The sequence below is a fragment of the Acinonyx jubatus genome, chromosome A2, assembly GCF_027475565.1.
Source record: "Acinonyx jubatus isolate Ajub_Pintada_27869175 chromosome A2, VMU_Ajub_asm_v1.0, whole genome shotgun sequence".
Classification (NCBI taxonomy): Eukaryota; Metazoa; Chordata; class Mammalia; order Carnivora; family Felidae; genus Acinonyx; species Acinonyx jubatus.
Genome location: NC_069383.1, coordinates 25,512,989 through 25,539,810, shown reverse-complemented (window position 1 = coordinate 25,539,810; position 26,822 = coordinate 25,512,989). Strand labels below are relative to the sequence as shown.

Below are 26,822 nucleotides of genomic sequence, written 5' to 3'. Positions count from 1 at the left end.
CAAATTGCTACATTTTCAAATATGGAAATTTGTGGGCAGGCTTCTGGTTTCTAAAACCACATCATGTTTAATTCAATTGTTTCCTGCGTGTGTCTTCACAGTATAACCTAAATTTCAATTTGCACTCAAGCTTGATTTTCTTTGAGTTATTTTGCAAAGATGACAGCATTTACTGAAACAGTTTCAGGAATCACTTCCTTTAGTTTCTGCATATGGAACTTATGGCAGAATCAGTCATATCTTGGATCTGAACCAGTATAGAATTTGATATTCTACTCTTTAATACATGCCAACCTTCTCTATCTGCTACGGAACATGACTTTATTAGATCTCCTCTCATTTCTCTTCTTTTCCATCATCACCACCTGTTGACTTTCTTTTCAAGCTTATTTTTAAATAAAGAGGTAGAGATTTTTATAGTTTCAAAAGAAAATCTGCAGAGTTGATTATGCTCAGTCATTAGCTAAGGAATTCACTTCTCTGAAGTGCATGGTTTGCTACACATCATGGAACTTGGAGGTTGCTCTCAAATATAGGAACATACAAATGCTACACCCATGAATAACAAGGGTGAATTTTATTGTAATCTACAGTTACAGAGGAGAAAGCTGAAGCTCAGAAAAGCAAAGTTATGTACCCTGCCACACGTCTAGTAAATGAGAGAGCCTTTCAACCGAGGTCTGAAAAACTCCAAGCCTGTTTTCTTTCTCCTACAACACAGCATCTCCCAGCCAGTCTGGCAGAGTGAATGGTCTGAATTGTTGGAACTACTTTAATAAAAACTAATTTTACTATAATCTTGATTAGAACAAAAAATTTTAAAGTCTGACTCCTAGCCTTGATTTGGCAACTAACCAGTTGTGAGGTTTTATATAGTCATCTTAACCTTTCTGGTATTCAATTTCTTCACTATAGAAATGAACCACTTGTCAGGTTTTAATGAGCTCCAAGGTCCTATAGTCTATAAAAGCATTGCTAAATAGATTCGCTGCCAGGAAAAGCTGTGTGTGTAATTGCATACAAGTATATGCTGCAAGGTAATTAAGAATTGTTGTTGTGTTGTTTTTCATTTAATTCGGTCAAATGCCCCTCATGCAGTTGGATTGCAATATTAATGTGCTTACTAAGCACTTGTGTTGTAAGCATCTTAAGAATGAACTTCAGTTTATTCTACACCTAAATCACCCTGATTTTAATTTGATAGAGCTAAACTTAAGCTGCTTTACTATAGTATTTGAACAATGAATACTGAATATAAGTGGGCTCTGCAACAGCACTGGGTATATTCAGTTATAGTTCTCTTTCTCTTCACGTAACCAGGGAAGAATACTTCAAGTTCACGCAATTTCCTCACCCACCTCTTGATATCCATCTAAATTATCATATCTTCTAGACCTGTGTTTCTCAAACCCTGCTGCACATAACAACCACAGTATGTAGGGAACTCAAATATAGATGGTGCATTGAAGCACAGACAGGCTACCTAACTTGCCAAAGTTATATAGCTGGGAATAAAGCTAATTAGATCTGGCTCTAAGACCAGCTTTTTACCGCTACACTATACCGCCTCAACCAAGAAGCTTTTAGAAAATAGATTACTGGGCACCACCTGGTACCTGCAAAATCACAATTCCAGGAACATGTCTGTGTGTGTGTCAGTGTGTGTGTTCAATGTTCCCAAGTTGCTCTAATGGGGCTGCTTTCAATGCATGGAAATCACTAAACTAGACTACCAAAAAAAAAAAAAAAAGCAAAGAAAAGAAAAGAAAAGAAAGAAAGAAAGAAAGAAAAAAGAAAAAACTCTGATTGCAAATGGAAGAAATCAATGTCCAAGCATTTGGTCTTCTGATGAGAGACATATCATACAATAGCTTTGTGTAATTCAGAGATGAACTTAATATACAATTTGTGTATTTGTACAATTTGTAAGCATCAATTGCTTTTCTGTGAACCCTGAGAAAAAGCCAGGATTTTTCTTATGACTGTAGTTTCATATGTGGGAGAACTGAAATGTCCTCAGGAAGTAAGACGAGTCCAACACAAGCTGACAGCATAATGTCATGAAAAGAACAAAGGCTTTGCAGGCACAGCAAACAGAAGCTAAAATCCTAGCTTTGCCAGTTGTGAAAGCATATGAAACAGGCAAATTATTTAAATCTCCCTGTACCTTAGTTTCCTTATTTATCAACAGAGGATATAATAATAGGAACCACTTCCACAAGACTATAGGAAGCAGTATGGCATGAGAGCTAGGAGTGGATTTAAATCTCAGCTCTGCCACCTACTTCTCTGAGATGAAGTTCCTCCCTCATCTTTGAAAAGAGGATTCCAAGACTGTCCACAATAGATAGAGGTAAGGAGTAAATGAGATAGTGCATGCATTATTACCAGTAGTATTAGGATTGCTGTGGTGATTAGATCAAACCTTTGTAATGAAACTAACCCAAGAAAAAAAAATTTTAATATTACCTTCTCATTTTTTAACCTTATATCTGGCTAGAAAGCATCCACACTGGATGTGCTCAGAAACCCATATACCATCAGAGATTGAAAAGCCAAGACAGACGAGAATTTTGAAGGCATGTTTCATAACTGTAAAATAATCCTAAAATATCCAGTGTCCCTACAGTTGGCATTTTTTAAATGCCTAGGTAGAAAACAATATAAGGTATTTCAAAAAATTAAAAATAAAACTATTATGTGATCCAGCAATTCCATTTCTGGGTATATATCTGAAGGATATGAAATCACTATATCAGAGAGATACACTCCCATGTTCATTGCAGCATTATTTATAATAGTCAAGACATGGAAACAACCCTAAGCATCCACTGATGGATAAATGCATAGAGAAAACGTGGTATGTATATAATATATAATAGATAATAGATAATATATAGTATATAATATATAAGGGAATATTATTCAACTTTAAAAAAGAAGGGGATCCTGCCATTTATAACCCTGGATGAAACTTGATGTTAAGTGAAATAAGTCAGAGAAAGAAAGACAAATGTTGTATCATCTTACTTGTATGTGGCATCTGGAAAAAACAAAATTCAGAAACAGAGTAGATTGGTGCTTGCTGGAGGCAGAGGAGAGAATGGATGAAGGTGATCTAAAGGGTACAAATATCCAGTTATAAGATAAGTTCTTTTTATTTATTTATTTATTTTTGAGAGAGAGAGAGAGAGAGAGAGAGAGAGAGAGAGAGAGCATGCATGTGAGCAAGGGACAGGAGGGGGGTGGGGATGGGGAAGGGCAGAGAAAAAGGGAGACAGAGAATCCCAGGCAGGCTCTGAGCTGTCAGCCCAGAGCCTGATATGGGGCTCAAGCTCACAAACCATGAGATCAAGACCTGAGCATCCTGAGCAGAAATCAAGAGTCAGAAGCTTAATAGACTAAGCTGCCCTGTGCCCCAAAATGTTGTTTATGCATAGCCATGTGACCAAGTTAACAATAATGTATTGAATATTTGAAAGTTGCTAAGAGAGTAGATCTTCAAAGTTCTCCACACACACACACACACACACACACACACACAAAACTGGTGTTAACTAATCTTACAATGGTCTTCACCTTGAAATACATACATATATCAAATCTTCATGCTGTACACCTTAAATGTACACAATTATATCTCAATAAATCTGGAGAAAGAAAAAAAGATCTAGGGTGAACATTTCAAGGATTAACCTCTGCTCATTACCATCGCCCCTACCAGAACCACACATGCCACTACTTAAAAGACCACCCTCTCAACTACCTCTCCCACTGTGTCCCACTGTGTCCCACTGACAACTTGTCATTACCAAACATGCCAAGTATTTTGCTTCTCTGTGCCTACACTCCTGCTCTCTTTTTCTGCCTAGAATGTAACCCACAAACTCCATCTTCACCCAGTGAAATCTAACTTGCTCCTATAAAACCTGGCCAAATGCTATTTCTCCTTTCCATAAATTTCCCAGTCAGAATGCATCATTCCCTCCACTGGGCTCCCACAGAACAATTATCTGTGTATACTTCTATTACTAATCCTAGTCACTAATTCATTCTGATACATCTTGATACTTGGCAATTTTTAGTGGTTGACTTTCCACTAGGTTTCAAGCTGCCTGGTGGGAGGGAATTTATCTTACATATCTTCATTTTTTTCTCACAGAGACTGAACTGCTCTCTTGCATGCAGTGGATATTCAACACAAATTTGTTGAAACAATATGTATACACTGCAGATCACCATGGCCATGGATAGAGCCCAAAACAAAACCCACTTCAAACATGGGATGCGTGTCATGACACCCTCAACTCAGTTTGTGGCACACACTAAATGAAAATATGCTCTGAAAGATAAAGTGTAAAATCTTTAGTATCTGAAAAATAGACTAGTGCAAAACTGAGTCTAGGTCATATGTAGTAAGATTTTAGTGGATGGATGCAACTGATTGGCAGTTTAAAAAGCCATTCTCCCATATAAAGATTTTATAGTTTAATGTATTGTAATGCAGATCCAATAAAATGTCTACCATTTTAATTAAAAAAATTTTTTTAACGTTTTCTTTTGTTTTTTGAGAGATAGAGCATGAGCAGGGGAGAGGCAGAGAGAGAGGGAGACACAGAATCCAAAGCAGGCTCCAGGCTCTGAGCTGTCAGCACAGAGCCCAACGCAGGGCTCCAACCCACGAACTGCGAGATCATGACCTGAGCCAAAGTCAGATACTTAACGGATTGAGCCACCCAGACACCCCTACCATTTTCATTTTTTAATATTTGAAGACATACAGGGTAATATCCCAGGACAGAGACTAATTTTTCAGTGCAGGTGCTGTGAAAATTATCCACTTTTCATATGATACCTTACACTGACCCTTTTGACAAGTTTTTAAAATTATATATAACTAGATTTCAATCACAAACAAAAAGGGGAAGGGGAAGGGGAAGGGGAAGGGGAAGGGGAAGGGGAAGGGAAGGGAAGGGAAGGGAAGGGAAGGGAAGGGAAGGGAAGGGAAGGGAAGGGAAGGGAAGGGAAGGGAAGGGAAGGGAAGGGAAGAAACCTGGTGTGAAAATGAAGAGGAAATCCAACCATGGCTAAACATAACATCTTCTCTACCTTGATATTCCTTAAAGAAATTATATGATGAAATAATGTTTGAGCTGCTTCTCTAACAGTAGCATTTACTTACTTACTTGCACAATACTTTTTTCTTCCTTTTACATACAATAATACTTATGCAGAGATACTTCCTCAAACAATACTTCCTCATACAATAATACTTATGTAGAGATATTATTTAGACGAATGCCTCTCAGGGTCCCCTTTCAGGTGATCCACTAGGTAGAAACTATTTTCATAGCATTATTAAAGCTGTATTTGCCTCTTCTACTATACTGATATTTGCACTGATGGTTAAAATAAAAGGGAAAAAAGGCAATGGAGGGTAAAACTGCTGATATCTTAGTATGAAGAAGGCAGTGGAGCCAAGCTATACTAGTTGTGGGTATATTCCTCTTTGCTACACACTTGCAGTAAAAAAAACAAACAAACAAAAACAAAACCAAAAAACCAAAAAACAGTTTTGCTGAGGAATAGCTTTGATGAAGCAGTAAAATTTATTGATTTTTAATGTCTTGACTGGAATAAAAATCTTCATAATAACTTGCATGATGAAATGTAAAGTACACATAGAGCACTTCTGTCACAGACAGGATGATGTTTGACTCCAGGAAAGCGAGGTGACGGGGGCACCAATGTGATCATTCCAGTTGGGAGTGGAACTAGGCACCTTGTAAATGGCACAGCATTTTTACTTGGAGAACTACTGACAGATTAACCACAATTACAGGACTTGGGTATTTGGAAGTTTTTTCTCAAAAATGAACAAAGTAAACCTGTTAGAAATTTTGGCCGATGATAAATCTTGAGCTTTCAAGTGAAAATCAGTATCCCCCACAACTCTTATCAGACTTATTTCTGATCAGACTTTCTGATTATATTGATGGTGATATTAACAAATATAATGTTGGGGCACTGAGTGGATCAGTCAGTTAAGTGTCAGACTCTTGATTTTGGCTCCGGTCATGATCTCATGGTTCGTGGGTTCGAACCCTGCATCGAGTTCTGCACTATGTGGGGTTCTCTCTCTCCCTCTCTCTCTGCCCCTCCCCTGTTCATGCTCTCTCTATCAACATAAATAAATAAACTTTATTTAAAAAAACAAATATAATGTTTTGGTATTATGTAATAAAGTGTTCCAACAGTTGAAACAGATGTGTAACTCAGTGAGCCAATGTTATTGAAAAATTTAAAAATCTTTCATAGTTAAAGGATTCATTCAAAGCACAACATAGACCAATAGATTTTAAGTTGAATGATATAGTCTCAGATTCTAAATTGGAACTAACCTTTATGAAATAATATTTGTCAAATTGTGGTATGGTATCAATGATAACCTAAAAAAGCTATTAACATACTTTTCTCTTTCGGGGCATTTGGGTGGCACAGTCAGTTGAGCACCTGACTTTGGTTCAGGTCATGACCTCACTGTTCATGAGTTTGAGTCTGTGTCAGGCTTGGGGCTGTCAGTCCAGAACCTGCTTCGGATCCTCTATCCCCCTCTCTTTCTGCCCTTCTAGGGCTCATGCTCTCTCAAAAAATAAATAAACATTAAAAAAATAATAAAAAGCATACTCTTCCCTTTCACTATGTATCTGTGAGAGACCAGATTTTTTTCAATATTCTTCACTTAGAATTTCAAATTGCAACAGATTGAATGCAATAGAAATGAGAATGCAAGCTCTATTCTATTAATCCACACATTAAAGAGATTTGTAAAAGTGTCAAAAATACTGTTCTTCTCATAAAACTTTTTCTTCTTGTAAAATAACCATTTTCATTGAAACATTATTTATATCAAAATGTAGTTGGTTTATTATGATTTTCAGTGAATTAATAAACAAATATTTTAAATTTTATCATTTTCAAGTTCTAGTGTGGATAATCAATACATATAATACATAAAAACAAAGGCTTTTGGGGGTTCTTAATAATTTTATATGTAAAAGTGCTAGGACCAAAATGTTTGCAAACTTCTGATTTAGAAAATATATGTTAGGAATCTACATAACTTGATAGAAAAGAGACAAATTCTCTGGCAATGCTATTTCTCTTTCTGTTGAGTAGGAATCTTGCTATACAGATTCAAGGATCTATATGCCATTTATTCAACAACTATTTCTCAGTCCCTGCTATGGGCCAGGTGCAATAGGGAAAAATAAAAACATAAGACATGGGTCCTGTCATCAGAACATTCAGTTTCCATCACTATCCATATAATGATATATCTTTCTATATATTCCCATTTCTCTTCCACATTGAAAGATGTGTGTTTGACTTTGTGTCTGTGTGCCTGAGTGTATTTGGTAGCTGCCTCCTATACATCTTCACTTGGATGATCCTCCGAGAGCTCTAATATGTCCAAAATTGAAACCATTCACTAAATTGCATATGCTCAATTAATGGTGATTATTGCCCTTATGCTCTGCTTTTTCCCCTAACATTAACACTAGGTAAATGTAAAACATGAAGAGCTTTTTTTTTTTAACTTTTGTGATGGCAAATCATAGCTGTGAAATTTCATTCCTTTTGATTTTATTCCATGGTACAACCTCTATTTGTAAACCTATTCTCCCTAACACATGATTATTGAATTTCTTCCTGTACACCGAATTTTCATAAATTGTTGCTTATCTTCTACTTCTCTCCTTCCAAATATTAAATTAAATGTCATCCTCACAATACAAAGCAATTCTGACTATATTCCATATATTCAGTATATACTCTACTTAAGACTTCATTGTAATTCATTAGCAAAACTAAGTAACAGGTAGATTGTACACTTGTATCTTCTGAAAATTCTCTTATTGATTTGCACACATTCATCTCCCTAAAGAAAGCTAAGAGAGGACTGCTTCTTAAAATGGCAAAGAGGCCCTTATCATAAAATGCTATAATCAGAATTCTAATGTGGTTATTTAAAATAGACGATGTACATATATTTTTAAACTTACCATGGAAAACCTCAAAAGGAAAATCTAGAAGAATTGAGTCATATTTTAAATACTACACTCCCTGTGAATTAGACAAAAATAATAAAAACTAACCTTTGAAGTATGTCCATAGCCACAGAAATACTTCCCTATTTTAACACAGCATTCACATTACAAAAATTATATCAATAAATCATAAGACTTATTAAATGTTACCTAAGATTATACATTTTTCAGAATGGAAGGCTATAGATTTATCAATAAAAAGGAAATTCACTCAGTGTTGCATGGAATAAACAATGAAATTTTCTGATTTAGATATTATTGCTTTACTGAGACATCATAACTACTGCCCTAAAAGTTAAAAATTTTATAATTAGTAACAGAAAGTTAAATTAACATTTTTAACATCTAAAATTCTCAATAAAACACGAAATATATTGATGAGCAGTTATCTTTCACACAAGGTATACATAATCAAAATTGTGTTTCTATTTTCCAGTTTTGTACATATTTTGTAACAAAGAATATAAAGGAAACATAGAACACATATGTTTATTCATACTAGTTTGTTTTGCTTGTTAAGTTTTAATGCCTATATTTTTAACTCCTAATTGAAATATAAGCTTTTATAGAGCACCGTGCTAGTCGAATCGTATCTTTGAACACCAATGTGTGTGTTCACTGTTCTCCACACAGTACACATTCAGCGTGATTAAATGTCAAATCACACTTCAGTTTACTTCGGAATGCTTGGTAACAAAAGATAGTCGTTATGTATTGATGTTACTTTTACAGAGACAGATGACTTGTGTATGATACGCTCTTACTGTCTTCATTATAACTCCCTCTGCAAGAATATTTTGTTGGGCAAACAAAACATTTACATTTGAATTTTAAAATGTTGAAAGGCATACATTTGCTAGCTACTAGCCCCATCTTCTGTGGTCTTAATCTCCTTCCAATTTTATACATTTACATGACCTGTTCAGCTAGTCCCTCTAAAAAGATCAGATCCCTTGGTTCAGATAAAGATTTGCAATCAGTACCAAATAATTCATTTGATGATAACTTACTAGAAATATAATCCTCATAACACAGCAAGAAACTACAACGACTCTCTTTTGCTTACAGTAGCAGATCTAAATTACTCTACTTGGTTTTCACTAATATCCATATTCTCATGCCAACATATTAGTCAATCTTATTTCTCATTACTCACCAAAAAAAAAAAAAATACTTACAATATCCTGTCCAGTTTTTTCATGCTTACATTTCTTATGATACTAATTACATGCCTATAAAGTTCTTCCTATTTTCCCCAATTATGGAAACACTACTTGTTCTTTTCTCTTCCCTTTAGTTTTGTTTCGGGTGAAAAAAAAGAAAGAAATACAAATACAATTGAAGAATAGTGAACTTTTTCCAACCCCTCTCCTCTCCTCTCCTCTCCTCTTTGCTTCCCAGAGATAACCACCATCCTAGGTATTTGTCACTCCTGTGTATGTTTTAATTCATTTTATACATGTGTCTGTCTATCTGTATAGAAATATATCCTATGTATTAATGTTTATATAATTATAGTTTTATTGTATCATATGTCACACTATACTGCAGCTAGTTTATATAGCTCATGTTTTCTAGATTTATCCAGGTTGGTATGTCATACCAAATGGTAAAAGATGGAATTATTTCAGACAAAGATAAAGAAAAGCAAGGATGCTTGATTTTGCTACCGTTATTCAACATTGTACTAGAGGTCCTAGTCAGTGTTACAAAGCAGAAAGAAAAACTGAACAGCATACATACATGAAAGGAAAAAGTTATACTGTCTTTATTTACAGACAACATGATTGTTTATGTAGAAAAGCCTATGGAAACTAAAAAAAAAAAAAATAGCTAAAATGTAAGTTAATAATGATTGCTTCATAGAAAGTGAGAATACAAAAATTAATATTTCTACTAGCAACAAGAATTTAGACATGGAAATTTAAAAAAACTAATTGCATTTACAAGAAAGACTATCAAGCATATGAAATTATTGGTGTAAATTTAACAAAATATGTGCAACATCTTTACACTGAAAACTATACCATAGAGAGAAATTTAAAAATATCTAAATAAATGGAAAGATATACCATGTGCATAGATGAAAAGATTCAGTGTTTTTAAGATGTCAGTTTTCTCCAAATTGAGCTACAGATTCAATTCTATCCCAATTAAAATCATAGAGGTCTTTTTTTACAAATTGACAAATTCTAAAATTGATATGTAGATGCAAAAGACAGACTAGCAAAGTAATTTTTAAAAATAAAAAATTTACTACCTGACTTCAAAACCTAACCTAAAGCTATTGTAATCAAGACAGTGTGAAATTAGCATAAGCATAAACATATAAACATATGGAACAAGATAGCAAGTCCAGACATATACTCACACATACGTGTTCAAATGATTTTCAGCAAAAGGATATTCAATGGGAAATGGGCAGTCTGTTCAAAAAATGGTGGCAGGACAACAGGATGAGTATATTTTAAGAAATGAACCCCAAACCTTACTTTATACCATATTCAAAAATTACCTTTCTATTGATCATAGACGTAAATGTAAGAGGTAAAACTATAAAACTTTCGGGAGAAACTTTTGTAATCTTGAGTTAGACACAAATTTCTTAGCTAGGACAAAAAAGGTAAGATGCATAAAATAAAAGGTTGATAAACTGGCCTTCACCAAAATTAAAAATGTTTGTCAAATGACACCATTATAAAAATGAAAAGAAAAAATATTTGTGCGAAATATATATACATATTTATTTGTGTATATTTATATAAAATAAAAGACTCATTTCTAGAATAAAGAACTTTTACAATTCAATAATAAGAAATTAATTCAGGGGTGCCTGGGTTGCTCAGTTGGTTAAGCCCTGGACTCTTGACTTTGGCTCAGGTCATGACCTCACGGCTGGTTCATGGGTTTGAGACCTGCATCGGTCTCTGTGCTGCCTTCTTGGGGTTCTCTCTCTCTCTCTCTCTCTTTCTCTCTCTCCTCTCTCTGCCCCTCTCTCTTTCTCTCTCTCTCAAAATAAATAAACTTTAAAAAAATAAATCAAATCAGTTTTTAAAATGAGTAAGAGATTTGAAGAAACAATCAAAGAAGATACAGAAATGGCAAATTAGCATATGGAAAAATACATAAGACAATTAGTAATCAGAGAAATGAACACATGCAGGATAGATTCACAGTGAGAAATCACTATACACCCACTAGTATGCCTAAAATTAAAATCACTGACATTATCAAGTGTTGGAGAAGAGTGCAGCAACTGGAACAGTCAAACGTTGCTGTTAGGAATGCAAAATGGAACAGTCACTTTAGAAAACAGTTTGACAGTTTCTGATAAAGTTAAATATATTCTTCCCATACATTCCAGCAATGCCACTCCAAACTATGTACCCAGGAGAAACAAAAGCATATGTCCACACAAAAGTTGTATTTGTGTGTTTGTAGAAGCTTTATTCATAATGGAGGAAGCTGAAAATAATCCAGATTCCATCCACCAGTTAACTGAAACACAAATTGTGATATATTCATGAAAAAAAGGCAATGAACTATTGACAGACACAACGCAGGTAAATTGCAAAAGCTTTATGCTAAGTAGAAGAAGCCAGATACAAAAATTGCAAAATGTATAATTCCATTCGTATTAATTTTTGAAAAGGCAAAAATATACTGACAGAAAGCAGATCAGTGGTTTCCAGGGAGGGACGAACTGAAAGAGGCAGGAAGAACCATCAAGAGTGATGAATATGTTCAATAACATGATTGTGGGGGTGGTTATCCAATTGTATTCATTCATAAAAAACACACCAAATTGTATACTTAAAACTAGTTGGCTTTATTGTATGTGCATTTTACAGCAATGAAGCTTATTAGGTAAAAATTACTGGGCTGGAAGGAACCTTAATGCCCATTTCTCAGCCTCAGTAAAGTCATGGATGCTAATATCCAAGACTCATAAATGACTGTAATGAACTTCCAAAAGATTTACCTTGACTTCACATTTATTTTATTCATTGTCTTCCAACTCTTGGAAACAACGTTTGTTGGTTTTTAATTTATTTTTTAATGTAATCTCCACCAATGTGGGGCTTGAACTCACAACCCCAAGATCAAGAGTCACCTGCTGTACCAACTGAGCCAGCCAGGGGTCCCAGAAATGACCTTTTTTGGTTTTGGTTTTCCTTCAGTCAGTTTTCATTTTGTCTCACGTCACCTGCATAGCCACAGAGAACTAATCTGACTCCATGAGTCCCACTGTTCTATTGAAACTACAAATGTTCTTTGTTTTTTCTTTTAAATACACAGTTTTTTCACTAATAAGTTTCCCTCTGTTTCTACAATAGCAGTTATCATTACAGGTGGTTACCATAGTAATTACCATAACCACCACAGTCATTAGCCATGCACCTCTAGGCTAAGTAAGTCTCCCAGGGCTCAAGTCCTGGCTGTACCACTTTACTCGGTAGGTAAACTAGAGCCTATACTTCAGTTTCCTCATCTGCAGAAATAGGGATAAAAATTGTTCCTACTTCATCAGATTATTTTGAGGATTAAATGGGGTAATACACAAAAGATGCTTAAAAATATGCTTGGCACATCAGAAGGACTCAATAAATGTTAGTATTTCTATTAGCCTATTTTTCCACTGGAAATTTCAGGAGAAATAAGAAAAATGCTATTGAATAAAATACAAAACTCAGATTTTAAATCCAGGAGTTATACTTTACTATAACTTTAAAAGTCAACAGAGTATGGAGCACCTGGGTGGCTCAGTTGGTTGAGCATCTGATTTCGGCTCAGGTCATGATCTTACGGTCTGTGAGTTCAAGCCCCGCATCAGGCTCTGTGCTGACATCTCAGAGCCTGGACCCTGCTTCAGATTCTGTGTTTCCCTCTCTCTCTGCCCCTCCCTGTCTCTCTCTGTCTCTCTCTGTCTCTGTCTCAAAAATAAATAAAAACATTTAAAAATTTTTTTTAAAAAGTCAACAGAGTCATCCTCTACTTCTCAGTTTTGTAAGGCTTCTTTATTTTTTGTTATTGCTGTATTCTTAATTTCCTGGTTTATGTTACAATGGAGAGAGATAAATTAAACATTATGTTAGAAGGATATTTCTTATATCTATTACAACCTTCTATACCATGTAGCTATGTTTGCATTATGCATGTGTGTATGTATTTTAATTTATCTTAACCTAAATTTAGTTTGAGATTCTTTAAAGGACTTGCATTGAAGAGATTATTTGGATAGGAAAACTGGGAATACACAAGGTCTGCCTTGGCTTAACCTATCCTCCTCTTATAAAGGCCTCCAAGGAAACATGCATAAAGTATACAAAAGAAGTCACTTATTAGTATTAGATTGGATCGGATTAGATTAGACTGCATTATTAGCTGTGACTTTGGCCACAAACTCCATGGTGGAACCTCACAAACTAGGGAAGACAATATGATATGGAGGAATCCTTGTCCATATGTTAGTTGAGAAAATGAACCAGCTACACAAGCAAGGTCTGGTTTGCCTTGAAGGAGGCCAACCTGCCCCTATCCTTCTCAGACCAGGATGGTGATCTTTTGTCAATAGCAAGAAAACACATCTACAGAACAAAAGCTAGATGGCTCTGGCCTGCTTAGAGAGATCATCCCAGCACCTCATTATCACTGCTCTTTCAGGGAACCCTCCACCGAGAGCCCTGTTTACTGCTTTTGGCCAGAGGATGACTCCACCCAGGAACACAGCATCAAAGTTCAAATCTGATCCATCCAAACCAACCTCTTTCTCCTTGGGCACATGGGACTCAATGATGACACAGAGTGCAGACAGTTTACTTTCCATATAAGCTAACAGCAGTTGTTGAAATTGCTGTGAAAATTAACATGTGACTAATCATTACCAGATAGAGTTTGCTATAGCATACTTGCCAACCACCGATATTATCATCTGGGAAATATTTGCAAGACAAAATATTTCCTCACTCTTCAGTAGTAGCATGTTCACAGTGTGAACTTTAAAGAAAACACGTTTAAAATCAGTACTTCCCAACTTCAGTGGAATGGAGTGCAAGCTCACGTAGAGCACATGCTTACACCCTGGGAGGCCTTCCTGTGTTTCTACTAAGTGTTTACACTACATGTGCCACTTTGAGAATTTGGGGGAAGTAACATACTTTCTAGCAAAAAGGATCTGAGTCCATTGACAGAAGAATTCAGCATGGTAGTGACAAAAAGTCTCTTTTCTGCCTTAAGACTTTTATATTAGTTTTTTCCTAGGTTCTTGTCTTTTTCAGAATTCAGGTCTCAGTTTAAGTACCACCACTTTCGTGATGATGTCATCAAGTCACCGACTTCTCTATCTAATCAGCCGTGCCCTCCTCCTCCCAAGATAGTCTCTAGGTCAGCACCCTAATACTTCACATTTTGTAGTTATTTGTAAACAACTGCTTGCCCCACTGAACTGCATCCTCCTGAGGGCAGGGACTGCCCTTTGCGTGCCACTGCTGGCGATGATCCTAATAAAGATAGTACAGAGTAGGCATTCATTAGCAATCTGTTGAATAAATAACCTGGTAAATGAATGAAGAATGAGCAATTTTAATAGGCTGCCTTGAGAACAATGACCTATTTCAGTTCCTTTGATATCTGGAGGATGAAACATAGAATTGAAAATTCTCAGTCTAGTCCCAATTCCTTAACTTCCTATCTGCAAGTTTTGAATATTTAACTTAACTTTTATACATTTATGTTATCAAATGGCATAAGAACACCCACTTACTTTTCCTCCCACATATGACTGTTAGGGCTAATGAGAGATGTGTGTGTGTGCGTGTGTGTGTGTGTGTGTGTGTGTGTGTGTGTGTATCCTGTTCGTATGTATACAAAAGTACTTTGAGATAAAAAGCATTAAGATGCCTAGGATTATTATTATATTTCAACTCAAAGTAATTAGCCCTAAAAAAACTCAATATGGATAAACTTAAAATTTATCATCAAAAGAAAACTTCCACTGAGATACAAAATAAAACATCTGAGAAATTATTGTTACGGGCTTATCATCTTTACACATATACATTTGTTTGAATATAAATCTCAAATGCAAAAATTATTTTTCACCTCCAAAAATTAATAGAATTTTGGTGATTTAAAGTCCCTGATGACAGAAAATATGCTAAAGTTTTAAGCATTTAAATTGTTTTTCCCTAACCAGTACATAGCTCACTTTATTTGATCCCTACTACTCTACATTTCAAGTGATCTGAACCCATGCTGGAATTAATCAATTTTATGTCTCTGTGACATTGTCTTTGCCAGGAAACCATGAAAAGTCTTTTTGACCACAGTGATTAAGAAATCATATTCCTTGATTCACAAAAGGAAGTATTTGAAACCTTAGGAAATATCACTGGAGAACACCATGGCATTCAACATCTGATTCCTAATTCATATCAAATGACAGAGATGGAGAAGCTAATCAGGTATTATGATTTCAAAGAACTCTTGCATGTGCAGGGTTAATTTTTTATGTTAGGTTGAATTTCTAAGCGTGGTGCCTCGTACTATCAAATGAGGCCACAGATCACCTAAGCTGAACATATGGGCCATTAAGAATGAAGTATCTAAAATCTGCAGTAAATCGCTAAAATTTTCAAATAGTGCATTACACTCATCTACAAACACATCATGCCTAAGTTATGACACTTTAAAAATGTAGTAAAGAAGATGAATGTTGATCACAATACTCTGAACATTTCTGATTCTTAGCATTGTCAATTCTTAAGATTAACAAAAAATAATAAAATAGGTAGTGAAATGGCTCTGGAAGCATTTTTTGTAAATGCCAGACAAAGTTAACACAAGCTCAAATGTCATTTGATTTATCTGAGTCCTTGTTCAAAGATATGAAGCAATTAAAAAATTCTACTCTTCCTCAACCTCTATGGAGTTAGAAAGTTTATTTTGACAATGGCAAGGAAACATATCCTTTCTTTTTCCACCATGTCACTTTATTATTTTTTGATTATTTTCTTTATTTCTATGTAAAGAGGAGTGTGTGTATGTATGTGCGTGTGTGTGTGCGTGTGTGTGTGTGTGTGTGTGTGTGTGTGTGTGTGTAGTCCACTGTAAACTTAGAAACTTTTGGGATTAGAAATTTACTTTCTAGTTATATCTGTTGCAGAACTTAAAGCTATTCAGCTGAAACCATCCTTGAGTTTGCTAAAGGTGGTATTTAATTTTCATAAACATTTGTGCGTGGAGGTTACTAGAAAATTTATGGACTGGTTATTTTCTGCTTCAATACCAGTGAAGCACATTGCTATCATGCTCAAAAGCCAAAAGATGACTTCAAGTAATGCTTTAAAAAAATCCAACAGGAAATGGTGTTTGTTTACTCATACATTAGCATATAATTGTCCAAAGAAGTATTATTTAAATTACGCATCTGCTGCTCACTTTAAAGGCTCAGATGGTTCAAACTGATGAAGCACACAACCTGTAAAGGTATAAAAAGAAAATATTATGCAAACATTGCAATAAAAATTCTCATTGTTTTTTAACAATATCTGATAGTTTGTGCCCATATACAGCGTGTTTAAGAAGAAAGGAAAATCTTTCTCTCCCAAATCTACTAGTTAATTGCAGACTTTAATAGTGGGAAAATGCCATTCCCCTGCCTTATCCCAAATACTTTGTGTATAAAAAGTGTCAGTTCTCTTTTTGGTTTTGGTTGAAGTATATTGAGTAGGATCAAAAAGATATGCCGAACTAATTCTAATTTAACTACTACAGGGAAAAACAAATGTCCTGAAACGTAGTCTGACGCTTTTTTACAGAGGACCAGTGTCGTTTTAAAAGATAAACATGGGGATAGAAAAATCAGAGAGCACTTATTTCCAGAAATGTGTACAATGTGCAAAGCACTGAAAGTTTTCTCAAATGCCTCTTAGCATTCTAGAATACAATGATTCTCGAATTTGTGACAATTCTGACATGTTGTCATTAACAGCTAAATCAGGAAAAGAAATGTGCTTTCTTCCCCGGTAAAACAAAAGCATTACACACTAAAGAAAAAAAATTGCTAGGCCCTACATTGATGTTCTGTATATTTTGAAATTATCCTAGAGAAGTAGCTGGAAGAGTATAATTTCCTTCTCTCCACTTGCCAGGGTAGAGATGGATGGAGTTAGGCAACTGAGGAGTATTTTTTTCATGATCCTGATTAAAATTGAAACAGTCATGAGAACGCTGTTTCCTGGAAGGTGAAATATACTTCAGGAGTCACAGTTAATATCCATATTCGTTATTCAAATGCCCAACATCTGAACAGTGTATAAGTCCTATGTATCAATATTTTCACTGGGTAGTTTCTCAATTCAATTTTACTGATTTTATTTCTTTCACCATTTTTTAAATATTATATTTGTGCCCCTTCAGCCCCAAATCACAGAAACAACCATAACAATAATAACATACACAATTACATTTGGGCCACAAAGAATGTTTGACTTTACTTCTAATGACATTTAAACAATTGAGTATGAACAAAAATCTTCAAGGAGTCAGCTGAAACTGTTTTCTATAATAATTTCTGAGATTAATTAAAAAATAATATTTTAGAACCATGATTTTGGCTGATGCCAATACAAAAATATGACCTCTAACCAAATTTTAAAAAAAAGTAAGTTCAACAAACAGTACTGGAACAACCAGACATCTACATGCAAAAAAATAAATCTAGACACAGACCTTATACCCTTCAGAAAAAAAAACTCAAATTCAAAATAAAATTAAAACTATAAAACTCGTACACAGGAGAAAACCCAGATGATCCTGTATATGGTGATGACCTTTTAGATATAACACCAAAGGCATAATCCATAAAAGAAATAATTGATAAGATGGACTTCATTACAATTAAAACTTCCTGTCTGCAGAAGACAACACCAAGAGAATGAGAACACAAGTCAGACTAGGAGAAAATATTTACAAAAGATACATCTGATAAAGGACTATTATCCAAAATACATAAAGAATTCTTAAAAGTAAACAATAGGAAAATGAACAACCCAAATAAACCTGGACAAGAGGCCTGAAAAGATACCTCAACAACAAAGATCTACAGATGGAAAATAATCTTATAAAAGATGCTTAACATTACAAGCCATTACAAATTAAGGCCACCGCATACCTATTAGAATATCTAGAATACAGAACACCGACAACAATCAATGCTGGCAAGGCATGTGAAGCAACAGGAACTCCCATTCATTGCTGGTAGATATCAAAGCTAGTACAGCCACTTTGGAAGATAGTTTGGCAGCTCCTTACAAAACTAAATGTAATCTTACTATATGATCTGGCAATCCTGTTCTTTGGTATTGAACCAAATAATTAAAAAAACCTAGATCCACACAAAAACCTGCACATAAATGTTTATAGCAGCTTGGATCATAATTGCCAAAACTTGGAAGCAACCAAGATGTCCCTTAATAGATGAATAGATAAAAACACTGTAGTAGATCCAGACAATGGAATATTATTCAGTGCTAAAAAGAAATGAGCAATCAAATGATGAAAAGACAAGCTTAAATGCATATTATTAAGTGAAATAAGCCAATCTGAAAAGCCTACATACTGTCTAATTTCAACTATATGACATTCTGGAAAAGGCAAAACTATGGAAATAGTAAAAAGATTAGTGGTTGCCATTGGTTGGGGGAAGAGAAGAATGAACAGGCAAAGCACAGAGGATTTTTAAGGCAGTGAAACCATTCTGTATGACATTATATTGGCAGATACGTGTTATTATACATTTGTCAAAACCCATAGAATACACATCAAGAATGAACTCTACATGTATTTTGATAACTGTACATAATAGCCTAAAGGTGAATCACTATTCTTGAGTTGATAACTGGGAACAAAATGTAGCTTCTATCCACAGAGTTATATTTACATACCCAAACACATACAAACATTTTTGTCACAGAGATTTAACTAAGCAAACAATATGGGGTTGGGGGGGGGGCAATTACAAAAGTTCAGCTCCTTTCCAAAAGGAATGAAAATTTTAAAAATGAAAAAAAAGGAATCTTTTTTAACAACTTGTTACATATGCTATTTTTAGTTTCGATTTCAGTTGTGTATAAAACTAGTCCAGGAGCAAAAGATATTTCCTTAATAGAGAAATTCACTCTGCTGGATATTTCCTGTTATCCTTCCAAAATACCCCTCATCCTGCTTTGGACCTGGGACACAAAAGTTTTATAGACTGTGTCAACTGGGCTCTTGATTTCTGTTTGTCTACAACAAAGATTTCTTGATTTCTGTTCTGTTTGTCTACAACAAGAGAGAAGAGCAAAAGATAGATAGGTAGGAAGAGAGGAGAGAGAAGTATTTCTTCTGCTTCCTTCATTGTGTGGTCTGAGCAGTTGACTACATTCTTCAACTAAATGCCACAGATTTTACCTGGCAACCCTCACCTATAGGTATATCTGGTTTCTTCAGATTCTAGTAACCACTTCTTACCCTGTTCCTTTAGGTCTAGGGTGGTAAATCTCCCCACTGTTATGAGCCCGGGAAGATAGCACCTTTCCTTATTGGTTTCCCTAAGCTCTGAAATATAACCTTTACTACACATTTCTCTGTTAGAAAAAAAATGAACTCTGCAAACTTCAGATGATAATAATGTGTCAATGTAAGTTCATCGACTGTAACGAATATAGCACTCTGTTCCAGATATTGATAATGAGGGAAGCTGTGTACGGGTGAGCGCAAAAGGCAAAATGGGAATGCTTTGTACTTTCCACTCTGTTTTGCCATGAACCTAACTTCTGGAAGTCTACTGTTTCAAAAAATTATGAGAACATGACCAACATAAGATTCTTGAATGTAATATTTTCTTTACCACTTTCTAGGAGATTATAGGTATTGTACTAAAATTTTAATTTGTCATATATTTTAAACCTCATTAATAGATATCAAATGTTATTATTTTATAAAATAATTCTTTGGGCTTTAAAAATTAAATACTAAATATATTACAAAGTAAATTTAAATAACTGAATCTAATGTTAATAGAGAGAAATAATGATAGGTATGTGCTTTACTTCCTCTTTATTAAAAATTGCAGTGAAATGAAGCCAAATGTGAAAGAGTACAGATTACATAATTTCATTTATAGGAGTATAAAGGCAGGTAACCTTTGTCTATGCTGTTAGAAGTCAGGAAAGTGACTAAAGGGAGCACAGGAGGGTTTTGAGGGACCAGTGGAGGATTCTGGGGTTTGGCTGGTGTTCTGGATATTGGTCTGGGTGTTCTCAGTTTGTGAAAATTCATGGAGCTGTAGACTTTTTGCTATGCCTTTTCAAAAGTCAAAAAAAGAAGGCAGTAAACTTAGTTCTTCATTAAGTTTTGATAGAAGCAAAGAGGGGATAGAAATGAGGGTACAGAAATGTTTACATAAGACTGCAGTTAGTATAAAGATAGAGATCTAAAAGGAAATTAAGAGAGCTCCAAGGACCCGGGAGGAATGGCCTTTTGGATGTATCACTCAACAGGCTAGAATTTCTTAGTGTTACTCATGAGCTAGGATAAATCACAGGGACACCTATGTAAGCTAGACATCCGGCAAGGAAAACAGAAGATCTGGGGAGTGTTAGAGCTTTCTTAAACAGGATGAAGAGTAAGGTAGGAATTAGTAAATATCTTTCTGGGAGACTTTTACCAGACCCCTACTACCTGCCAAAATGTGCATTTTCATTCCTGTTTGAATTACTATTAAAAGTGAATAGGGCTTCTGAGTTTTAACTAATTCTATAATGTGAAGTCCATCCTTCTGTGTTTTGTGGGCACAGACAACAGAATGGTTTGTTCACTGTACAACAGTTCTTTCTAGTGGAGTTGAGAGTGCCCAATGACCTCCAGCTAAATTTTTTGCACAGGTCATACGTGTCTCCTTTACAGCCTATGTCAAAGCGAGTTTCTGAAGAGTTTCTTAACATAGGAGGTATATTCCCAAACACATTCTCTGAACACAATTTCATGCAACAGCCTCCACCCCTTTACCTATTATGTTGTTTTGCTCTGCACAAAATGGACTAGTATGGGCTTTATGTCCTCTTTTTCCTATACCTCACCCTATGGTGCTAATAAGAAATGATGGACTCAGAAGGTAACTCCAAGAGAAGAGAGAAAAGGTAAACTAAAAAACCTGACAATCCTTAAAAATAGGTTAATTAAGCCCTGAAGAAATAAGAAGTTAATTAATTTCAGGCAACGCAGTATTACTGACTATAAGAGAGTTACCAGATGCTTTGAAATCCAAAGTGTGGGGGAATGTGTATGAATGGGTGTGATCTGAGGGGTGTTAAAGTGTGTATGGTTGAAAATCAGCGAACATATTCAGAGGCTTTATTTTTGTCAGGTGGTGGAAGGAAAAAAATAATAGTTATGACTTGTTGATTATTCACAAGGTGCCAGGCATTGTGCCAAGCCCTTAAGGGTGAATTCTCTCATTAAATGGTCACAGTAACACTACAAGGTAGGTATGATTATTATTCCCATCCAAAGATGAGAATATAAGGGTTTATAAAATATAAATGACTTACCCAAGGATTTACCACCTAAGTGGGAGAGCTAGAATTTTAGCTCATCTCTATCTCAACTCAAAAGCTCATGCTCCTAGCCACTTGTCACTATATTGATTAGTGAATGATCACAAGAGCAAATAGAGAATTATTGTGATGAAAAGAGGATAAAAGGAGTGGGAAAGAAGTTTAAGATACAAAGGAAAATGAAGAAAGGAAAAGAAGAAGTGAAAAATGGAAGAGGGACAAAATACAAATAGCATAGTTCAGGTATATAATTGACACTCAATGAACACTCATGTGTATGACATTTTCAAATAAATGTAATTAATATACACTCCATAAATATTTTTTAAATAAAATTTGGTAATTGTTCCCTTAGCTACAGTCAAAGGTGTTTATATGGTCCAAAAGACAAGATATTTTATAGTTGTGGTTTTCAAACACATTCCAAAGACTGAGAAAACCCAAATCCCAAAAGTGTTAACAATTAGGCACCCGAATTAAAAAGAATTTTCTCATTCATATCCTTCACTTTCAAACTAACTTCTTGATTAAACTTTAATGTAATTATAAGAGTTAATAACCTTAAAGAGAAAAATAATCAAGTCTCCATTATAATTTTTGGGTAGATTCTTTCTGAAGCAAAATACCACTAGAAAATAATTACCCTTAATAACATGGGAGCTATCCCATTAAGTTCTTTCCTTCATTAAAAAAAATACATAATTTTAAAGGAAACAGAAGAAATAATGAGAGAATGAGCCCCATTTGATCCACTCTATACTCATCAGATGCCCATATCAGTAGTAAAGCACTTTCCCATCTACTTTGAGAATGCTGTGAGCACAATCACATTTCTGTTCCTATATCAAAGAAGCTGACACTGCTGGGGAAACCTTGTTGATTGATGCCATGGTGAGAAGCATCATTTCCATCTGTCTTGTTCATTCCCATAATGATCCTTGTATATAGTGCTTTTTAATTCTGTCTCTTTCTGAAGATTCCCAAGTGCTCAGTCCCAATCCACCCACCTCATCATCCTCATAAGATGACCTAAGTACTAATCATTATATCTCTATTGATAAAATATCCTTCATATATAATACATTATATCTATCTCTTTATTAGGCACTTTCTATGTACTATTACCCTACCTTTAGATTTCACAGGAACCCTGAAAAATATTATCATCCCCATTTTATTGATGAGGAAACAAAGATTTAAAGAGATTTTGCTCCTTGACCAAGATCACAAAGTAGAGAGGTGTGACATTGGATTCAAATTGAGTACAAAGCTTGTGCTTCTAATCACTATGTAAAATACAAACTGTCAAGTATAAACTTCCTGCTGCTCCAAATCCTTCCTGCTCCTTCATCTACTTTTTTATTCTTCATTCAAGAATTATTGTATATCCCTGTTTAGACCCAAGACCAGACCTTAATCCTCAATTGCTAAGCCCACAGCATCTCATCTCTTTCTCAGATTTACTTATCATTTATTTGTAATTTTTTTGCACATGATGAAGAAGTTCAGGAACTATAAGAACAAAGAATGAGTAAAAGAAGCCCAGTGCAGTGGGTGAAGCTATGGAGGACCATAGGAAAAACAAAGGCAATGCTATTGATTTGTCTCAAGCTTTTATTAGATGCTGGCTCCATCTTGGCCCCCATTTAACTCTTTATACATTGAGGGAAGAAATGTGAGATTAATAAACCTTGTTCTTTATGGCTATAAAAGGTTTATCAAACCTTATTCAGTTAGAAAACACAGGCAGGTACATTTACACTGTTAAATTTCATGATGACTTAACTTGTAGGATTAATATTTTATAACCAGTCTAAAATTTCCTTAATCAGAAATTGAAAAATTACCTAATTTCAAATAAGTCTGTTTATTTTTACATGTTCAATTCTTTAAAAAATATACAGTATTATATCACCTCACGCCAGTCAGAGTGGCCAAAATGAACAAATCAGGAGACTATAGATGCTGGAGAGGATGTGGAGAAACGGGAACCCTCTTGCACTGTTGGTGGGAATGCAAATTGGTGCAGCCACTCTGGAAAACAGTGTGGAGGTTCCTCAAAAAATTAAAAATAGACCTACCCTATGACCCAGCAGTAGCACTGCTAGGAATTTACCCAAGGGATACAGGAGTACCGATGCATAGGGGCACTTGTACCCCAATGTTTATAGCAGCACTCTCAACAATAGCCAAATTGTGGAAAGAGCCTAAATGTCCATCAACTGATGAATGGATAAAGAAATTGTGGTTTATATACACAATGGAGTACTACATGGCAATGAGAAAGAACGAAATATGGCCCTTTGTAGCAACGTGGATGGAACTGGAGAGTGTGATGCTAAGTGAAATAAGCCATACAGAGAAAGACAGATACCATATGTTTTCACTCTTATGTGGATCCTGAGAAACTTAACAGAAACCCATGGGGGAGGGGAAGGAAAAAAAAAAAAGAGGTTAGAGTGGGAGAGAGCCAAAACATAAGAGACTCTTAAAAACTGAGAACAAACTGAGGGTTGATGGGGGGTGGGAGGGAGGGAAGGGTGGGTGATGGGTATTGAGGAGGGTACCTTTTGGGATGAGCACTGGGTGTTGTATGGAAACCAATTTGACAATAAATTTCAAATATTGAAAAAAATATATACAGTATTTCCAGGAATACTTTACTACCTGCAAACTTTCACCTTCAAAAGTAAATTATATAAAATACTTCAAAATTATTAATACAGTAAAACCTTGGTTTGCAAGCATAATTCATTCTGGGGTACTACTCATATTGCAAGACATCTCTCGTTTATCAACTTAAAATTTATTAGAAAGGTTTGCTCATCTTGTGGAATACTTGTAGACAAGTTACTCGCAATCCATGCTTTTACAGTAGTTATTTTCTTAATTTTATTTCAAATGAGGTAATCATCAAAAAGGATATTTATATGTAAGATAAACACACTTGACTTTCATCATGTTTGACTTTGTTTTATCTCTATTTACTAAATAAATAATATTTAATCACAAGGACATTGTGTGGTAAAGCTTCTAGAGATGGCATTTCATGTCAGTTTTTCCACATATTGACATGTTATATATCTCATATTTTACTTATAGAAATAGATAAAAAGCCAGTGTTATCAATAACGTATATACTAAAATACTACATTAACTCCAGTAATGCAATTATTACAGTTACAAAGAAAGATCATTTGGGGAGGTTAATATATCTCTAAAAATCTCTTGGTTTTTAGTCAAAGCACAGTGCCTAGAACAGAGACAGCCTTCAAATAATTCTATGTTCCTTTCCTCCCTCTTCCCCCTCTTTCCATTTCATTTGTGTTTTCATTTTCCCATTTCAGGTACTGTTCTCTCATAGGGACTACTCGAATTGTCTCCTAACCTAACCACCCCTGTCTTCAATCTCACTTCCTCAAGTCTGCAAATTGTTGCCAAGGTTATTTTTCTAAAACAGAAATTTTAGCACTTTACTGTCCTCTTCAAAAAGCTTCAGGTTCCTATTGCCTGCTGTGTCACCTTCAAACACTAGAATGACAGAGATTTCTAAACAAGAGCAAGCTCATCTGGTCATTTCCAGGCTGCTCTCATGCCACACTCTTGAATTCTTACACTGTAGATGCTCAGCTTTTTTAGAATGCATGTTTTTCCTACCTTCTGTTTTGTCTGTTTTGTTTCCACATATGAGTGAAATCATATGGTATTTGTCTTTCTATAACTGACTTATTTTTGCTTAGCATAATGCTCTCTAGCTCTATCTATATCATTACAAATGGCAAGATTTCACTCTTCTTTATGGATGAGTAATATTATATATATATATATATATATATATATATATATATATATATATATATATATAACATCTTTACCCATTTATCAGTTGATGGACTGCCATGAATGCCTTCTCCCCATTTTGTCCACCTAAGAAATGTCACTTTCCATCTGTGTTTAAATTTAAACCAGATGTGTCGTACTCTTTGAGGCTCTCCTTATATATTTTCCTAATTTCAGCTTTACATCGGGTTCTTATATGCTCATGCCTCTATCATATCACTTACCAAATTGAATTCTTGTTGGTAACATGTTTGTTTCCCTCCTCTGTTACATTATGACATCTGAGAATGTATAGAACCATGTTTCATTAGTCTTTGTATTCTTTTTTGTTGTTGTTGTTAACTTACCTATTTATCTTTGACAGAGACTAGTGCAGAGCAGGGGAAGGACAGAGAGAGACACACACAGAATCTGAAGCAGGCTCTAGGCTCTGAGCTGTCAGCACAGAGCCCAATGTGGGGCTCGAACCCACAAATCGTGAGATCATGACCTGAGTTGAAGGCGGACACTTAATTGACGGAGCCACCGAGGCGCCTCTTAGTCTTTGTTTGTATTCTTGATGTCTAACACAGAACTCTTTTATTACAAACCTTATAAGATTACCAATAAAATGTAGGTGAATAAATAAATGATTCATAAAGATGAAAATGAGTATACGTGACAACAAAAAAAGACAACAATAAGAACACTGATAGGCATCTGTGTTTTAAAAATATACCTTTACCTTTAAGAGTATGTAGAGAATTTAGAGCTGGAAGAGATTTCAAAGATTAGAATATTTTAGGATAATCCTTCTATTTAAAAGGTGAAGCTAAGAGGTCAAGATAAGTTCACAACACAGAAGAAAAGTGAATGGCAGAGCTCAGATAAAAGCCTGGGATTCCAACACACAGGAATATGACTCTATGTGACATATTGTTGGTGGATTCAATTAGAAACAGAACAAAAGTGTGATTTGGCTTTCTTGTTTTTTAATAAATTCTTGTAAATACAATTATTTCAAATATTTTCCTTAGAATATATTTCTAGATGTAATGATATGTGCTGAGCAAATACTCTCTGAAAAACAATTACACTAATACCACCCTCACCAAGCATATTTGGAAGAACCAATATAATTACCTTTTGATAATTACTATTATAATTTTCAAGTCTTTGTAAACTTGATACGTAGAAAACAATATTTTATTGTTGATTAAATGTTCTTTATTTGATTGCTAGTGAAGGTTAACATTTCTTCAAATGTTTACTAATGTTTACGAGTTTTGCC

At 34.9% G+C, this 26,822-nt stretch overlaps 1 protein-coding gene across 7 annotated transcripts in view; it reads right to left on the bottom strand.

The window, feature by feature from the left end:
- The window catches only part of GRM8 (glutamate metabotropic receptor 8), a 758,955-nt gene that overhangs the window by 239,755 nt on the left and 492,378 nt on the right, over positions 1-26,822 (bottom strand). The window contains exons 8-9 of one of the 7 annotated variants that reach the window (XM_053218134.1): positions 16,551-16,590; positions 9,663-14,665 (exon numbers count right to left, since the gene is read on the bottom strand). The exons of the other annotated variants lie outside the window; for them this stretch is intronic. Coding sequence (XP_053074109.1) covers positions 14,497-14,665; positions 16,551-16,590 — 209 coding nt within the window. The 3' untranslated portion in view covers positions 9,663-14,496. Of the gene's footprint in view, positions 1-9,662; positions 14,666-16,550; positions 16,591-26,822 lie in introns of those variants that run through there. 7 annotated transcript variants of the gene reach the window in all.